The 17,766-nt window shown below is 41.7% G+C and overlaps 1 protein-coding gene across 1 annotated transcript in view; it reads right to left on the bottom strand.

Moving 5' to 3' along the window:
• Positions 1-17,317, bottom strand: part of LOC124384933 (dynein axonemal heavy chain 5-like) — a 76,208-nt gene extending 58,891 nt beyond the window's left edge. Inside the window, exons 1-3 of the mRNA XM_046847943.1 lie at positions 17,144-17,317; positions 447-581; positions 280-364 (exon numbers count right to left, since the gene is read on the bottom strand). Of these exons, the coding sequence (XP_046703899.1) occupies positions 280-364; positions 447-581; positions 17,144-17,233 (310 nt within the window). The 5' untranslated portion in view covers positions 17,234-17,317. The remainder of the gene's footprint in view (positions 1-279; positions 365-446; positions 582-17,143) is intronic.
• Between the last annotated feature and the right edge of the window lie 449 nt (positions 17,318-17,766).

Raw genomic sequence — 17,766 nt, 5'->3', positions numbered from 1 at the left:
GAAGATCTTGAGTGGCCTGCATAAGAGCTTCAACTTCATCCCTCCACAAATCTCCACAAGCACACTCCAAAATCTAGTGGAACATCTCCCCAGAAGAGGTTATTAGAGTTTATTTTAACAGCAGATGCAACTAAATGTGGAATGGGATGAGAATACGCACAGGTCAGGTGTCCACAAACCTTGTGTTTTCTCAAAATAAAAAAGACATGCAATTGAGTTTTGGAAATATTCTGCAGGCCATTACAGCATATCATCATAGCCTTTATATCATGAACCAACCTGATTCGGAGGTCTCCGTGTCTTGATGATAAAACATGAGGTGTGGCAGACCCTCGACAGCAAAGAACTGCTCCATGCGGTCGATCTGAAGCAGAATTGAAGCAGTTTTATTCCTCATGGACAAGATAAAACTGAAGAATAAAAATTGGGGGACACAAAGTTCACACCTGAGCGCCTTCCAAAATGGCATCCTCCACCTCAGCCTTCTCCAGGTTTATGCAGGAAGCTACGATGCTCAGGACGTAGTCGTGTCTGCCATCCAGACGGGCTCGCTTCGCCTCGCGCTCCTCCTTCAGCTTTTGCTGAGAGAAAGAATTGAAAAAAGAATTGAATAATGAAGGTTGATCAGGATTTACAGGGAAATTACGTGGATGCGATCAGGTGAATTATCTACATTTCTTCAGTTTGCATTTGAATGGTCAAGTCAAGTCAAGTTTATTTGTATAGCGCTTTTCACAACAGACATTGTCTCAAAGCAGCTTTACACAAATCAGCAGTGAAGGTGAATGGTGTGTATTTATCCCTGATGAGCAAGCCGTGGCGACTGTGGCAAGGAAAAACTCCCTTAGATGTTATGAGGAAGAAACCTTGAGAGGAACCAGACTCAAAAGGGGAACCCATCCTCATTTGGGTGACATCAAGAGTTTGATCATAAATCTTTCAACAATAAAGAACACTGGACAGTGAGAACTAACATGATTACTGGAGTATAAGATTATAAGTGATGTTCCTTCTGCAGTCTTAAACAGTCTATATGGTAAGTTCTGCATGTACTTCCTCAAAGGTCCGTAATCATCACGAGGTGGGAGGTGACTGGAGCTGGAGCAACCTCAGGGTGTCTCGGGATGGGGAGAGAAAGAGAAGCAGTGGAGAGGAATTAGCGTAGCTGCTGTTCATGATATTAACAGCACAAGTTGATAATGTGATGTGATCAGATGTTCTGGAGCACAAGGTTATGATGTGAGACATATGTTATGTGTAGGCTTTGCTAAAAAGATATGTTTTTAATCTACACTTAAACTGGGAGAGTGTGTCTGAGCCCCAAACACTGTCAGGAAGACTATTCCAGAGTTTAGGAGCTAAATGTGAAAATGCTCTACCACCTTTAGTGGACTTTGCTATTCTAGGAACTACTAGAAGCCCAGAGTTTTGAGATCTCAGGGAGCGTGGCGGATTGTAGCGTGTTAAAAGACTGGATAGATACATGGGAGCCAAACCATTTAGTGCTTTATAAGTGAGAAGTAATAGTTTGTAGTCTATTCGAAACTTAACAGGAAGCCAATGTAGGGACGATAAGATCGGGGTTATGTGATCATATTTTCTTGACCTTGTAAGAACTCTGGCTGCTGCATTCTGGACTAACTGAAGCTTGTTTATTAATGACGCAGGACATCCACCTAGTAACGCATTACAGTAGTCTATTCTGGAGGTCATGAACGCATGGACGAGCTTCTCTGCATCAGATATAGACAACAGGTTTCTTAATTTAGAAATATTTCTAAGGTGAAAGAAGGCTGTTTTTGTAACTTGGTTGATGTGATTTTTAAAAGACAGGTCGCTGTCTAAAATAACACCCAGGTCTTTTACCGTTGAACTAGTGGTTACAGAACATCCGTCTAAATGCAGGTTGAGATGCTGGAGCGTCTGTATACTAGTTTTTGGGCCGATGAGCAAAATCTCAGTCTTATCAGAATTTAAAAGTAGAAAGTTATGAGTCATCCAATCTCTTATTTCCTTAACACACTCAGTTATTCGAGTTAATTGAGTTTATCGTCTGGTTTAGATGAGATATATAGCTGAGTATTATCAGCATAACAATGGAAGCTAATTCCATGCCTTCTAATAATATTTCCTAATTGTGTACAAATGGTGTACAAATACATTAGAAGCTCAGTCTTGGCGACATATTTAAGATTGACGCCTCGTCCAAGGCCACAAAGTATCTCACAGGAATCTTAACTTCTTTGTGTCCATTTGTAGCAGAATGTTGCCAAAACATTCAAGGTCATTAAATGTCGTTCAGAACTTGAGTTTGAAGCTTTGATATATATATATATATATATATATATATATATATATATATATATATATATATATATATATATATGAAAATAAAGTAACCATGGCGCATCGAGAGCAGCAGCAAACTCTTTCCCTGGAGATCAGGAGGAGACGGCGGGGGTGCAGAGCCGGTGGGAAGGTGAGAGTGAACGTTTGTCGTCATGGGGAACGTACGGTCCTTGTGTAATAAGATGGAGGAACTGTGCGTGCTGATCCACACCCAGAAGAAATAGAGAGAGAGCAGCTTCATGTGCTTTAGGGAGACGTAGGGATGCCCACGGGAGCACCATTCCTCTCCGCTTCGCGTGTCCAACAGGTTTGCTGTCCTCAGTGAAGCACCCGCTGAGAAACCTGAAAGAGCTCTGGTTTTAGGAGACTCCATTCTGAGGCACGTGAAACTAGCTAGACCTTTAGGGGCACCAGCAGCACAGGTTATGTGTATACCGGGAGCCAGGGCGCCGGACATAGCAGGTCAGCTTAGATTCTTAGGAAAGCACAGGTTCTCTAAGATAGTTTTTCACACAGGAGCTAATGATATACGCCTTCGACAGTCAGAGGTTACTAAGAGTAACATTATAGAGGTGTGTAAATTAGCGAAGGCAATGTCCGATGCTGTAGTATGCTCTGGCCCCATCCCAATGCGACGTGGCGATGTAGCCTACAGCAGGTTATGGTCGCTGAACTGCTGGATGTCCGAGTGGTGCTCCAAAACAATGTGGGCTTCATTAATAATTGGAGCATTTTTGAGGGCAAGGCTGGCCTGTTAGGGCGGGACGGTGTCCATCCCACCCGGGAAGGTGCTGCTCTCATTTCTTGTAGTATAGGTCATAGTCTCAGAACAGCACTAGTTAACAAGTGACTGTCTAGAGCCAAGGCCAGGGAGCAGACAGACAGGCTAAACCGACCGTCTGCTAGCTGCACAGAGTCGTCACTCAGGATCCACCATATTGAGACTGTGTCTGTCCCCCGAGCAAAACCAAAATATAGGAATTATCAGAAAGTCTGTTTAAGTAACCTGATTAACATTAAATTAAATAGGACTGAACGCACAGCCAGCACCTCTGATCTAAAAATAGGATTGTTGAATATTAGATCTCTCACGCCAAAAGCGCTTACTATAAACGAAATTATTACCGACCAGGAGTTTAATATAATGTGTTTGACAGAAACATGGATTAAATCGAATGAATATGTAGCATTAAATGAGGCGAGTCCTCCTGGGTATAGTTACATACACCAACCCCGTCTAAATGGCAGAGGAGGCGGAGTAGCAGCTATTTATAATAATAATCTAAACATCACACAAAAGACTAAACACAAATGTAAAACATTTGAAGTTCTCTACACCAACATAAAATATTCAGTGTCTGAAAGCAGGTCAAGTCAGTTAATTCCACTAATTATTATTTATAGACCCCAGGGCCCTACTCTGATTTTCTGATAGAATTTGCAGATTTCATTACAAATCTAGCTACTTCTTTAGACAAAGCATTAATTGTTGGAGACTTTAATATTCATTTTGATAATCAGGAAGACTCCTTAAGAGCAGCAGTTGTGTCCATTCTAGATTCAGTCGGAATTAATCAGAATGTTATAGGACCCACTCATAGTGGTGGACACACTCTCGATTTGTTGTTAACATTTGGATTAAAAATAAAAAACTTAGTCATAATTCCACAGTCTGAAGCTATTTCAGACCATTATCTAATCTCGTTTAAAATTTGCCTTAGTCATCGCATTTCTACCTCACCACGTTACCGTGTTAAGCGTACTTTCACGTCAGCTACAGCAGCGCGTTTATTAATTATCTTCCGATATTACGATATTAGATAGATCTCCGTCAGACCCGCAGAGCTCGACTGGGCCACTGAACATCTAGAAACAACGTTACGTTACACTCTAGATGATGTAGCTCCCTTAAGACCAAAATGATCAGGAGAAAAATTAGCACAGTGGTATAATGATCATACGCGCACCTTAAAACAGACCACTCGAAAACTAGAGCGTAAATGGCGTCAAACAAAATTAACAGTATTTCAAATAGCATGGAAGGAGAGCCTCCTAAATTATAGAAAATCTCTTAGTGCTGCCAGATCAGCATATTTCTCCACCCTCATAGAAAATAACAAGCATAATCCTAGATTTTTATTCAGCACGGTAGCAAAATTAACAGGAATAAAAGCACTACACTAACATGCACACCATCAATAGGTAGTAATGATTTCATGAACTTTTTTAATAATAAAATTGAAAACATCAGGCAAGAAATCCAGGCGGTTAATATAAATCCAAATTATTTTACAAGTAACCCTGTAGACAGCAGTGTCATTATAGCAGACAATCAATTACAAAGCTTCACTCCTATTCATGAGAGTGACTTAATTTCATTAATCTCCTCATCAAAATCATCAACCTGTATTCTCGATCCCTTGCCTACTAGTTTCTTTAAACAGATAGCTCCAGAGGTAATCAAACCTGTTTTAAAAATAATTAACTCTTCCATTAGCACTGGTTATGTACCAAATCCTTCAAACTGGCAGTTATCCACCCCTTATTAAGAAACCTGACCTTGACCCATGTCAGTTGTCCAACTACAGACCGATATCAAATCTCCCCTTTATATCCAAAATTTTAGAAAAGGTTGTAGCACAGCAGTTATGCTCACATCTGCTTATGAATAACATTTTGAAATGTATCAGTCAGGATTTCGGCCTCATCATAGCACAGAGACGGCGCTAGTTAAGGTGGTAAATGACCTGTTATTGGCCTCTGATCAGGGTTTTGTCTCCTTACTTGTTTTGCTCGACCTTAGTGCAGCTTTTGACACCATTGATCACACTATACTGCTTGCTAGACTTGAGAATGTTGTAGGAATAAAGGAACAGCTCTCTCTTGGCTCAGGTCTTATTTGACTGATCGCTATCAGTTTGTGGATGTAAATGGTGAGTTCTCCACGCTCTATGAGGTAAAGTTTGGTGTTCCTCAAGGATCTGTCTTAGGCCCACTGCTTTTCTCTTTATATATGCTGCCTCTTGGTGAAATTATTCATAAACATGGGATTCGCTTCCATTGCTATGCTGATGACACACAGCTGTATATTTCAGCAAAGCCAGATGAGAGAGATCAGCTTAACAATGTTGAGAAGTGTGTAAAGGACATTAGACAGTGGATGCTTAATAACTTTCTTCTGCTCAACTCAGATAAGACGGAAGTACTTTTACTAGGACCACATGCAGCTAGAAGTAAACTTTCCGATTACGTAGCATCTCTGGATGGTGTTTCTGTTTCAGCATGTACGGCTGTCAAAGACCTTGGTGTGATTATTGACCCGAGTCTTTCCTTTGAGTCTCACGTGAATAATATCACCAGAATCGCCTTCTTTCACCTTAGAAATATTGCTAAGATTAGAAATATGATGTCGTTACAGGATGCAGAAAAACTGGTTCATGCTTTTGTTACTTCTAGATTAGACTACTGTAACGCTTTACTGTCTGGGTGTGCGGTAAGTGCATCAATAAGCTTCAGTTAGTCCAGAATGCAGCAGCAAGGGTCCTCACTAGATCTAGGAAATATGACCACATCACCCCTGTTTTAATCAGTCTACACTGGCTCCCAATCAAATCTCGCATTGACTATAAAATATTACTACTGACGTATAAAGCACTCAATGGTCTCGCACCGCAGTATCTGAGTGAACTTCTGTACCAGTATGATCCTCCACGCCTACTTAGATCAAAAGGTGCTGGCTATCTGTTGGTTCCTCAAATAATGAAGACTACAGCAGGGGGCAGATCTTTCTCTTATAAAGCCCCACAGTTATGGAACAGCCTTCCAATCAGTGTTCGGGACTCAGACACAGTCTCAGTGTTCAAGTCGAGGTTGAAAACGTATTTATTTAGTCATGTCTGTGTTACCTTCTGGTTCTCCCTTTTAGTTATGCTGCCATAGCGAGTCTTGCCGGAGTCCAAACTGCACAGTGACATTAACTTTCGTACACCAATAGTTACACTTAATAATCCATATCCTTCTCTTCCCGTCACCCTCTCTCTCTCTCTCTCTCTCTCTCTCTCTCTCGGTCGAGTTAAACATGCTCCTGAGGCTCCAGTGACCAGTGTTCCTGCCCTCTCCTCCTTGGATCTTCACACTTCTGTGCAGCTCGGGACGGTCTCTTAATTCCGGAGTAGAACGGGTGCTTTGAGGACGGATTGGACTGTAGTTGGTGTCGGCGGTCTGCTGCACTGACTCGGGAGTGCAGTTTGCTTCTGATCATCATCACTGTACCCCACAACATTGTATATCTGCTTCAAATGGACATTTGGTGCAACCCAGATGAGGATGGGTTCCCTCTTGAGTCTGGTTCCTCTCAAGGTTTCTTCCTTATGCCATCTCGGGGAGTTTTTCCTTGCCACAGTTGCTCATCAGGGACAAACATACTTACAAAGAACATATTTATGTTTAATCACCACATTATCTGTGTAAAGCTGCTTTGAGACAATGTTCATTGTTAAAAGCGCTATACAAATAAAAATGAATTGAATTGAATTGAATTGAACGTAGCTGCACACGGACTTCTCCGATCATAGCGCCTCCATACCCGGCTTTAAACTTATTCAGGTGGACAGAGACGCGACGCTCAGCCTAAGGGGAAAGGTGGTGGGATTGCTGTGTATGTGAATGAGCGATGGTGTAAACCCAGACTTTTAGCTGTGAGTATGTGCCCATATTATGTAGCGAGGGAATTCTCCACAGCTGACATCATACACACCACTGTTGCTAGGTTACAGTGTGAACACCCTGAGGTATTTGTGACCATAGCTGGTGATCCGAACTCTACATTACCAACTTTCTACTGGTTTGTTGACTGTCCCACACGAGAAAACAGAACATTGGACCTTCTGTATGCTAACGTCAAAGACGCCTACAAAGCCATCGATCTTCCCGCACAATTCTGATCACAATCTGGAATCGTTAACACCTCTGCAGTTTAAAAGCAGCTGATCTCCACAAGGACTGTGAGATAATGGTCCCAGGAAGCCAGTAAAACCCTGCAGGACTGCTTTGACCATACAGAATGAAATGTGCTGTGAACCACATGAGGAAGAAAACAGAATCACAGACTCTATTACTGACTATATGAACTTCTGCCATGACACCATTATCCCTCCAACAACGGCACACTGTTATCCCAACAACAAGCCTTGGATCACCTGCGACTTCAAGGAACTGTTAAACAAGAAGAAGAGAGCTTTTAGGTCTGGTGCCGTTCCACACAGGGCCAGTCTTCACACCCTCATCACCATCATCAGCAACTGCTGAGCACCACTGCTCACAACCCCCAGCACCATCGTCCACTGAGACCAGCGTACCACACTCACTGACTGTGATGGCCAGCCGGGTGAGAAGACAGCTGGAGAAACTCAACCAAAACAAGGCTGCAGGCCCTGATGGTATAAACCCCAGGATCCTGCTCAGCTGCCTGCTGTCCTGCAATACATCTTCAACATCAGTCTGATGCAGGAAAGAATACTGGTGCTATAAAAAACATCCTGTGTAGTCCACTTTATACACACACATACTCACACACACACACACACACACACACACACACACACACACACACACACTTGTGTGTCCCTCACAGGATCAGTAAAGTAAGTCTAAGTCTAGGTTTAAAATCTAGTTTGTGAGACGAAGCACATAAAATTCAGACCAGTCCAGCAGCAAGCAATAATAACAAATAAATCCAGAAAGATGAATAAATCAAAAACACGACTAATTGACGTTTATTCTCTGAAGTCAGAAAGTATGAACACGAGGACTACATACTTTCATCGCTGTAATCTGACTGTTGGAAATCAGACACGACTGAAGCTGACTTTTAGGTGGGACTGCTTTCGGGTCAGTCATCGTACGAGAAGAGAAAAAGTTTCAAGACATCCGTTTCCTTTCATCCGATACGCGTTCCTCTTATCCGACGAGTCCGGGAACCGAAGAACCGCGAGCATTTGAGCCTCGAGCTTCCATTCTTCTGCTCCAACATCAACAAGCTCCTACATGGGAATCTTTGGATTCTTCTGCGAGCGGGTTTTAGGATGCCGTAAAAGACGGACAGCGAGACACAATAGGACAAAGACCAAAAGAAAAAAAAACTGGTGGACCAGACTCGTTGGGGCCTCTCGTTAAGACTGTAAAAAGTTGCTTAGACAGGCTGCTAGGAAACAGAGTTAAAAAAGGTAATAAATCGAACTGTATTTTGTCTGCTAGATGTGGATCTGCATTTGTTTAGCGGTAAATAAGCAGGAACATGAACGCTGGAGACGCATGTGAGAACTTCATCTGGATTTCACAGTCAGCATCCAGTCAACATTCAGTGGAGCATCAACTAATATTCCTATAAATCATTGCATGAGAAGAAAGAATCCTGAACTAGATCTGACCTACTGGAATAAATCTCGCTGCTTCTTTAATTTAAGCCGTGTGTCATTTAACACTTTCAGGAAAAAATATAGAAATATCTGCGAGTGGAAATAAAAAAACACTAATATTATATATTGGAAATTATTAAAGATATTCTCAACATACAGAATTCCCAGATTATTGGGAAAGAATGATTCCATTTAAGAGAATATTTTTAATTTTTTTATTTCTTTTTTTATTTATTAAAAGCCTATTTTTACACCATATTAAATAAGATATATTGATATTTATATTTAATTTTGTGTTAATAGTTGAAGACGTGTGGAAGACACCAGGAAAAACTATTTTAAATCAAATGACGTGGAGATTTCTGTAGGCAGCTCTGATCCTAATCCACTCTAATCCTGTGGACATTACGGCATCAGAAGACTCACAGTGGACACTGTGCTGGATCTGGATGCAGAATCATGACATTTTTCCATATAGTGTAGAACTATATAGTGTAGGATTGCTGGACTGTCCGTCTATAGCAATCAATACATTCCTGAACCCCGTAGAACTTCCTCGGTGGAGCCACTGAGAGATTTTACTGTTCTATTATATATAAAAGATGGTGACGTAAAATCAGCCCACATTCTTTAGAGGTTCAAATTTCCTGCCATTGACTACAATGATGACGTGGTCTGCACTTGAGAAACGGGAAAAACAGCAGACAGTGGAGAGAAGATTTACCGTCCAAGCTCGAGGTCATGACCCCAAAGGGAACAGTGAGACAAGCCTGGGTACTAACCTGTGGAGCTCCTCCTCTTCTTCAGTTAGAAAGAAACAATATGTTGCCTAGGAAGAACGTCTAGTTTGGCTTTTTCAAACCTTAATGAGCGCAAACAAACACACGGGTCTATGCCAACAGAGCGTAATGGCTGAAGGTGGAAACAAACATCAAACTCGAAACGTGGATTTTAAAATGGGTTTCATGATTTTTAAAAAGAACTCACCAATTTTACATCAGTTTTTCATGGACAGAGAGCAAAAAAATCTTACAAAGTCTTACGAACATTAACATCACTATATTAGTTCAAGTTCTAGATGCCTCCTAAAGTTCTACTTCTTTATTCACCAAAGGCAATACACACATGGACAGCCAAATCTGGACACATGAAAAGAATGGATCTGCTGGTGAAATATAAAGTGCACAGCACATCTGGATTCTTACCTTCACTACCTTGGACACACTTTGCTTCCAAAGTTGCTTCCTAAACACATGGGACATCATGACCACTGAATCCTGTGTCTCAGGTGTAGGAAAGAGTGCGATACATGATCAGTATGAGAGGTCACTACACGAACTTGTTACACCTTGCTCATAAACTCTACTGACCCTTCTGGGGTGTTTAAATACCTTACACACACACACACACACACACACAGATTGCAGTGGTCTGGAAAGACATAAATTGTGCATGTGAAAGATTCTTGTCCTGTGTTTGGAGCTGATGTTACAGGGTGTGAATGAAGTATCTAATTCTTCCTTTGGCCAAAATCCAGTTAAAGCTGGAGTGTGTGTGTGTGTGTCACAACTTCAGTGTGTGTCTTTGTAAAGTCACTGTAAAAAAGTAGTGTGTGAGGTGGGATTAAAACGTTTGGAGACTCGCTCAGTTTACAAGGAAGTATTTTATTAATCTAGGTTTCCACACAATCACCTGCAAAATTGCCCCCTTGCACAGCAGTACAGCGCCCCCCAGTGTCCCAGAGGCAAATAGGGTGGGTGCGGAGGAGAGATCGTGTTGTCTCCGGCTAGAAACTAGCGTGTGAGGGGCGTGGTCATGTGATCAGAATAGCACCAGCTCACTACGTACACAGGACCATGTCTTTTGGCACTCTGACTTATGAAGGTCAGAGCTCCATGTGACTGTGCGTGCAGCCTCGTGCTGCCACCTGTTGGTGTGTCACAAAACAATCTTGAAACTTTTTGATACCACCTTGTACACGGTCACATGTGCAGTGCGGTGCAAAAATCATATATTGGATGGAAATTAATCAGTTTCAGTTTGACTGGTGGAATCAAATCCTGGTGGAACTTCTGCATATAACATGCTCATGCTTTATGGGCAAACATTTGTGGACACCAGAGCTTTTCCCAAAACTTTTGGCAGAAATGGCAGATGCATTACAATTTTCCCACCAAGGTGGGAAAAGGTTAGCTGAGGAATATGGAAGCCCCCTGAACCCCCTTGGGATGAATTGGATTTCCAGCCATCTTCTACATGATCACACTAAAGCTCTTGTGGAGGAATTCCCTAGTTATGTTTAGTTATGTTTGAATATAGCGGAACGCCTTCCCAGAATGATGAATTATTTATGCGAGTAGATATGGACAGAGGCCCATACAGTGTATACATCCACAACAAACAGCAAACCTACCTAGTGAGGATTAAGGGCCTTGTTCAAGGGCCCAACAACGGCTCTCAGCTGTGCTCGGATTTGAACTCATAAGCTTCCACTCAGAAGCCCAATGTCTCATCTAGCAAGCTGAAGAAATCTTCAGAAACATGTTACAATCCACACAAAGTTCTTCATCACAAAGTGGTGAGTTCTCAGTTTTAACTCAAAATATCAACAATAATTGTGATGACTGTTGTGTAGTTTTATAAGATATGCATTTTTTTATATACAGTATTTTTAGTTTGTCCAATTTACTACAAAGCAACTTTTTACTACCTGATACATATAACGCATGTGGAAGCTTCTCCTCTTTTCAAGCATTAATTTAAAAAATCCAGTTTACTCTGGAGCTCATTTTTGAATGACGTCTCATGCAATACTTTCACATGCCTCAGATGTTAAACGCTGACCCCCAATAAACCTACTGTAAGCTCGACTTACCTTATCCTCAAAACTGCTGCTCATCATCTCGGCTAAGTATCCTGAATAATCATTGGTTTCTGAAGTCTTGCCTACTGAAGCTGAATGGTTAGAACCTGACCTCCATGTGTTTAGCAGATTCGGTTCACTCATGGATGAGAGAGCTCAGCGCTGGGTGACCATCTGCTCTGCTTGGTGATGAACGAAAGCTGTGTGTTTGTGTGTGTGTGTGTGTCCTTTCACCTATCAAATGTAGGGTACACACTGTTTTAGAAAAGGAATCGCTCCATACAGTGCATCAGTTTGCAATACACACTCCTGAAGTGTTTCCTGTGAACGGCTCGGTGAAAGCAGTCTGTATGCTAACGAGCCCCATGGAACTCTGAATGTCTGGTTCCAGCATCAACAATCACAACAACAAACTAAAGTTCAAAAAATCAGACTTCCACAATCGAGAGGAGCTTTTAGAGCTAATTAGATGTTCCACTAGATTTTGAAGTGTGCATGTGGAGATGTGTTAGGTGAGAAGGTGAGAAGGTCCAGAGGCCTGGGGTGCAGTCAGCATTCACATTAATCCCAATAGGGTTTAAGCCTACAGTACAGTTTTTTATGCTAATCGCAAACTGAAATTGCCTCCGAGGTTCACGCCTGCGAAACTCAAGCAAAGGAAAAAGCTCAGATTTCCCGCATCTTTCTCAACTTTCCGATTAGGCCAATTAAAAAACAAAAAAGTGTGTGAGCTGATGCAGCTGGCGCTCAGAAAAAAACCCACAACTGGGAAGCTTTGCCTCTAAAGGCATTTTGGAGATATCAATATTTCAGAGAGTCATGGCTGATTTTTCTGCCTTTTAGCGAGGCCTCATGTAACCAGAGACCCGTGATGAATTATGCAGAGGGGATGAAAACCGGTGAACACACACACACACACACAGGGACCAACAGAATGTCCCCACAGTGTCAAAACTGTCACAGAAACGTGGATTTGGTCCCCACAAACACACTTTTTGTTCTTTAGGTTCACAAAATGAGAAACGAATAACGATGGCTGTGATGTACAGGGGAATTAAAGTCAAGTCTGCACCTTCACTCATAAAATACTCCTCGCTCTGGGCAATCAATCACACCATCCCAAAACCTGCGCTTATTTACAGCAAATGTGAAACGGACCTTGGAACGTCTTTTGTCGGTTTTGTGTTTTTATGCAGATTTTTTTGTTTTGTATTGTATTTTGTATAAAAGTCCCACAAACCTTTAAATAAAAAAATCACCCAAAAGCCAGATAATGCACGAATACCACTGACCAGGCAACACACCCCAAGTAGCACTTAATGCTGTCTGATAATATATAAATTAAAAAAAAGCTGAACACCATAAAATTACACATCCAAATCTCCATTTCTATTATTGTGACAGGAGTCGTTAGGTTATTGGAACACAGCCTTCGTTTTGCCAATAAAACCACTAAAAAACCCTGGACGCTTTCAGAAAGCATGTAGCTCCGTACTCGACCTTGCCTCAAGTAAACACCGTTGCACAGATGCTAACGGTGTGTTGATTAGCGCACAGCTGGCAAGGGCACTGCGAATCGAATCAAACGTGTTTATTCCATATGTGCGCAACATCTGGATGAACCAAATACTGCCTTGATCCATTAAAAAATAGTAATTAAATTAATAACATGAATATGAAAAATATGAAATGTATGTATATAAAACAAAAAATATGGCTACACGCTTGTGTTATTCTGTGTTAGGATGTAAGAAAAATGAAAACAGGAAACATAAACTAGTGTACTTTTGCCTAAAAGGGCAAGGGTACTAAAGGGTACTCAGAAATAGTCGCATACCAGAAGTAAGTTACTGTAATTCACCTCACGGGTGCTCAGAAACGCTTAGATAAGCACATTTTACCTAAAGGATACTCAGAAATTCTAGCATATTTATGTAAACTAGCGCATTTTACATCTGGAACACTCCGAATGCTAAAACATGAAACATAAACTAGTGTACTAGAAATACTCAAAAGTGCCTCATTCAGCACACCTCATCTTAATGATTCTCTTTAGGTGAAAAAGTAGCATAGAAAAAGAAAACTAGCATGTTTCTCTTCAAGGGTTTTCAGAAACGCTTCACAACAGGTGGAATCAGACGTGTGTGTATTTAGAAACTGAACATGTAGATTTAGACATGCTAATCTAATCCAGGGGTCACCGTTGTGAGGAAACAAAAACAAAAAAACATTTTTTTATTAAACAATGTGTTTGCTAAACTGGCTAATCTGACATGTTTAGAAGCTGAATAAAAACATAGTATTTGTAATAAATTAAGTCATTGTGTTATTTATTAGAACATGTTTTGCACATTTTGTTGCCAGGTTTTGAGGATCGCTAAAACCGCTACGGTGTCCTGTTGCTATCACGTAGGTACTCAAATGAAAATAGTTGCGATGTAACCGACTTAAACAGTTACCAAGAAAATCTGAGTTTCCTTCATGACTCGTGTACAACCCTGTACAATGACAACAATGTGTTAGTACCGCCCCCTAGTGGCCAACAGCATCATGTTCAATTTCTGTTCATCGTTTTGAAAAGAACTATTGGGTGTCCAGTTTAAATCCCAGCACTGCCTGAGCCACTGTAGACCTGCTCACGTTTTGTTCTGATTTAATACTGATAGCAGGAGAAGGAGAAAACAGCGTTTTAGTGTTTATATGATCAACGCCATGAAGTGCACAATAAAAAAATGAACCTGGAAGTCAAAAAGATTTTCATTGGTGGTCTTTTCTTAGGAAGAAATGTCCACTCTGGGGCCATTCACAAAAATTATAAATAATGTAATAGAAGACAATCGAGTAGAGCGTGGTATCTGAAGGGGCTGGATTTTGGGGCCATTGTGGTTCTGGGTGGGTTCTTGTGGTGTGAAGAACACTGTAAAAGGAGGACGTGTGTCAGACCCTCGTTTCCTTTCAGTCTCTATTTGCTTTTTGAAAAGCATGTAGTGATCCATATGAACTTCCATATAACTAAAAATATAATATATATATATATATATATGGCAGAAAACTGAGGCACATTTGTAACATTTTTTTATTTTATTTTATTATTAGTTTAAAATTTATTAGAAGAAAAACAGAATGAGCTAAAATGGACCTGAGACCAAAACAGTTTGGAAAATTACTGACAAAAATAATAATAATGCAATATTTTCTTTCTAAGTATTAGATTTGTATGATTGTATTTCAGTTGTGTTGCTGTGTATTTTATTTAAACTGTTTCATTGTTCATTGTTTTGGAAAGACACGTCACAGAGTTCAGAAGTAGGACGAGGTGAGAACTGGGCACTGGTGCGGAAAATCGTGTGGAATGTTCTAGATAATGATTATACGCCACATGATGCTCCTACGAATGCACACTCATGATGAAGCCTTTTTTTTTTTTTTTTTTTAAGTACATGAGTTGTTGATTTGGTTTGGTTTTGGAGAGTTTATAAACTATTTATAACACCTGCTAAAACATCTGGATACTACATTGGCATTACCATGGACATGCACTGGAGAATATAGCAGATAAATCAGGATCATTGAGCTTCTGGACATTTGGGGGTTTGATGCTGCTGCCATCTACTGCTCTGATCTACACATTACATCTCCAGCTGCATGAAAAGATCGTTCCAGTTACAGCATCATAGATAGATAGATAGATAGATAGATAGATAGATAGATAGATAGATAGATAGATAGATGGATGGATGGATGGATGGATGGATGGATGGATGGATGGATGGATTCTGTTTCCACTGATCTTCCTTGCGATGTTTCTACAACTGGATTGGAGACCACCTGTGGTAAATTCAGTTGATTGGACATGATTTGGAAAGACACACACCTGTCTATAGAAGGTCCCACAGAAACAATGCATGTCAGAGCACAAATCAAGACATGAAGACCAAAGAATTGTCTGTAGACCTACGAGACAGGATTATATCGAGGCACAGATCTGGGAAAGGAGACAGAAACAGAGTACAGTGGCCTCCATCATCTGCAAATGGAAAAAGTTTGGAAGATGGGAGAAGTTTGGAACCACCAGGACTCTTCAAGCCTGATGGTCACACTGACCTACAGCATTTTTCTGTGGAGAGAGGAGAACCTTCGAGAAGAACAACCATCTCTGCAGCACTCCACCACCAGGCCTGTATGGTAGAGTGACCAGACAGAAGCCACTCCACAGTAAAAGGCACATGACGGCCCCCCTGGAGTTTAAACCCAAGAATTATGTCTGGAGGAAATCAGGCACCACTCATCACCTGGCCAATACCATCCCCACAGTGAAGCATGGTGGTGGCAGCATCATGCTGTGGGGATTTCTTCAGCAGCAGGAACTGGAAAACCAGTTAGAGTGGAGGGAAAGATTAATGTAGAGACATCCTTGATGAAAACCTGCTCCAGAGCTCTCTGGACCTCAGACTGGGGCAACGGTTCATCTTCTGAACAGGACAATGACCCTAAACACACAGTCAAGATAACAAAGGAGTGTCTACAGGACGAGTCTGTGAATGTCCTCGAGTGGACCAGCCACATTCCAGACTTAAACCCGATTGAACATCTCTGGAGAGATCTGAAAAAGGCTGTGCACCGATGCTCCTCATGCAACCTGATGGAACTTGAGAGGTTCTGCAAAGAAGAATGGGAGAAACTGGCCAAAAATTGGTGCCAAGCTTGTAGCATCAAACTCAAAAAGACTAGAGGCTGCAACTGATGCCAGGAGCTTCAACAAAGTCCTGAGAGAAGCTGTGATACTTAGATACATGTGACTTTTTTCCCTTTTTTTAAAATAAATATTACATTTATTTATTTTGGAATAAAACTGTAACATAACATGAGGGAAAAGTGAAGAGCTGTGAAAACTATCCGGATGGACTGTAGACACACACACACACACACACACACACACACACACACACACACAGAGAGACACAGACAGACACACACACACACACACACACACACACACACACACACACACACACACACACACACACACACACACACACAGAGACACAGACAGACACACAGACACACACAGACACAGACAGACAGACAGACACACACACACACACACACACAAACACACACACAGACACAGACACACACACACACACACACACACACAGAGACACAGACAGACACACAGACACACACAGACAGACAGACAGACACACACACACACACACACACACAGACACACACACACACACAGACACACACACACACACACACACACACACACAGACAGACAGACACACACACACACACACAGACAGACACACACACACACACACACACACACACAGACAGACAGACAGACACAGACAGACAGAAACACAGACAGACAGACAGACAGACACACACACACACACACACACACACACACACACACACACAGACAGACAGAAACACAGACACACACAGAAACAGACAGACAGACAGACAGACAGACAGACAGATTAGAGATGAATGAAACTCTTACCTGTAAGTCCCGGATGCTCTCTCCCGTAGTTACAGCTTGAGTAGCACGCGCTCGGGGGTTGTTCCTCATGGAGCGCAGGCCAGACGCCATCCTGTACCTCAGCAGCAGGACCCCAGACTCCACTGAGATTGTACTGAGACTGTTGAGACTGTACTGAGACTGCACTGAGACTGTTAAAACTGCACTGAGACTGCACTTAGACTGTTGAGACTGTACTGAGACTGTACTGAGACTGTACTGAGACTGTACTGAGACTGTTAAAACTGCACTGAGACTGCACTTAGACTGTACTGAGACTGTACTGAGACTGCACTGAGACTGCACTGAGACTGTTGAGACTGCACAGAGACTGTTGAGACTGCACTGAGACTGTACTGAGACTTTAGTGATTATTTATAAAGCGTTGCTCCTGCTGTAGGTGTATTTCTGACCTCTCTGAGCTCCTCTCTCTCGAGCGCAACTCCGCACTCTGTGTGTTGTTGTTGTTTGTTGTCATGGATACGAACGCGACGGCTGTGTGGAGTTTGTGTTCTAACCACCAGGGGGAGACATTCACTAACGTCAGACTCTCCATCAGCAATAAACTGAAACCCAGCAAATAAACTAAATCTATTTAAAGATCA

The sequence above is a fragment of the Silurus meridionalis genome, chromosome 4 (genome assembly GCF_014805685.1).
Source record: "Silurus meridionalis isolate SWU-2019-XX chromosome 4, ASM1480568v1, whole genome shotgun sequence".
Classification (NCBI taxonomy): Eukaryota; Metazoa; Chordata; class Actinopteri; order Siluriformes; family Siluridae; genus Silurus; species Silurus meridionalis.
This window is presented reverse-complemented; position numbering and strand designations above follow the sequence as displayed.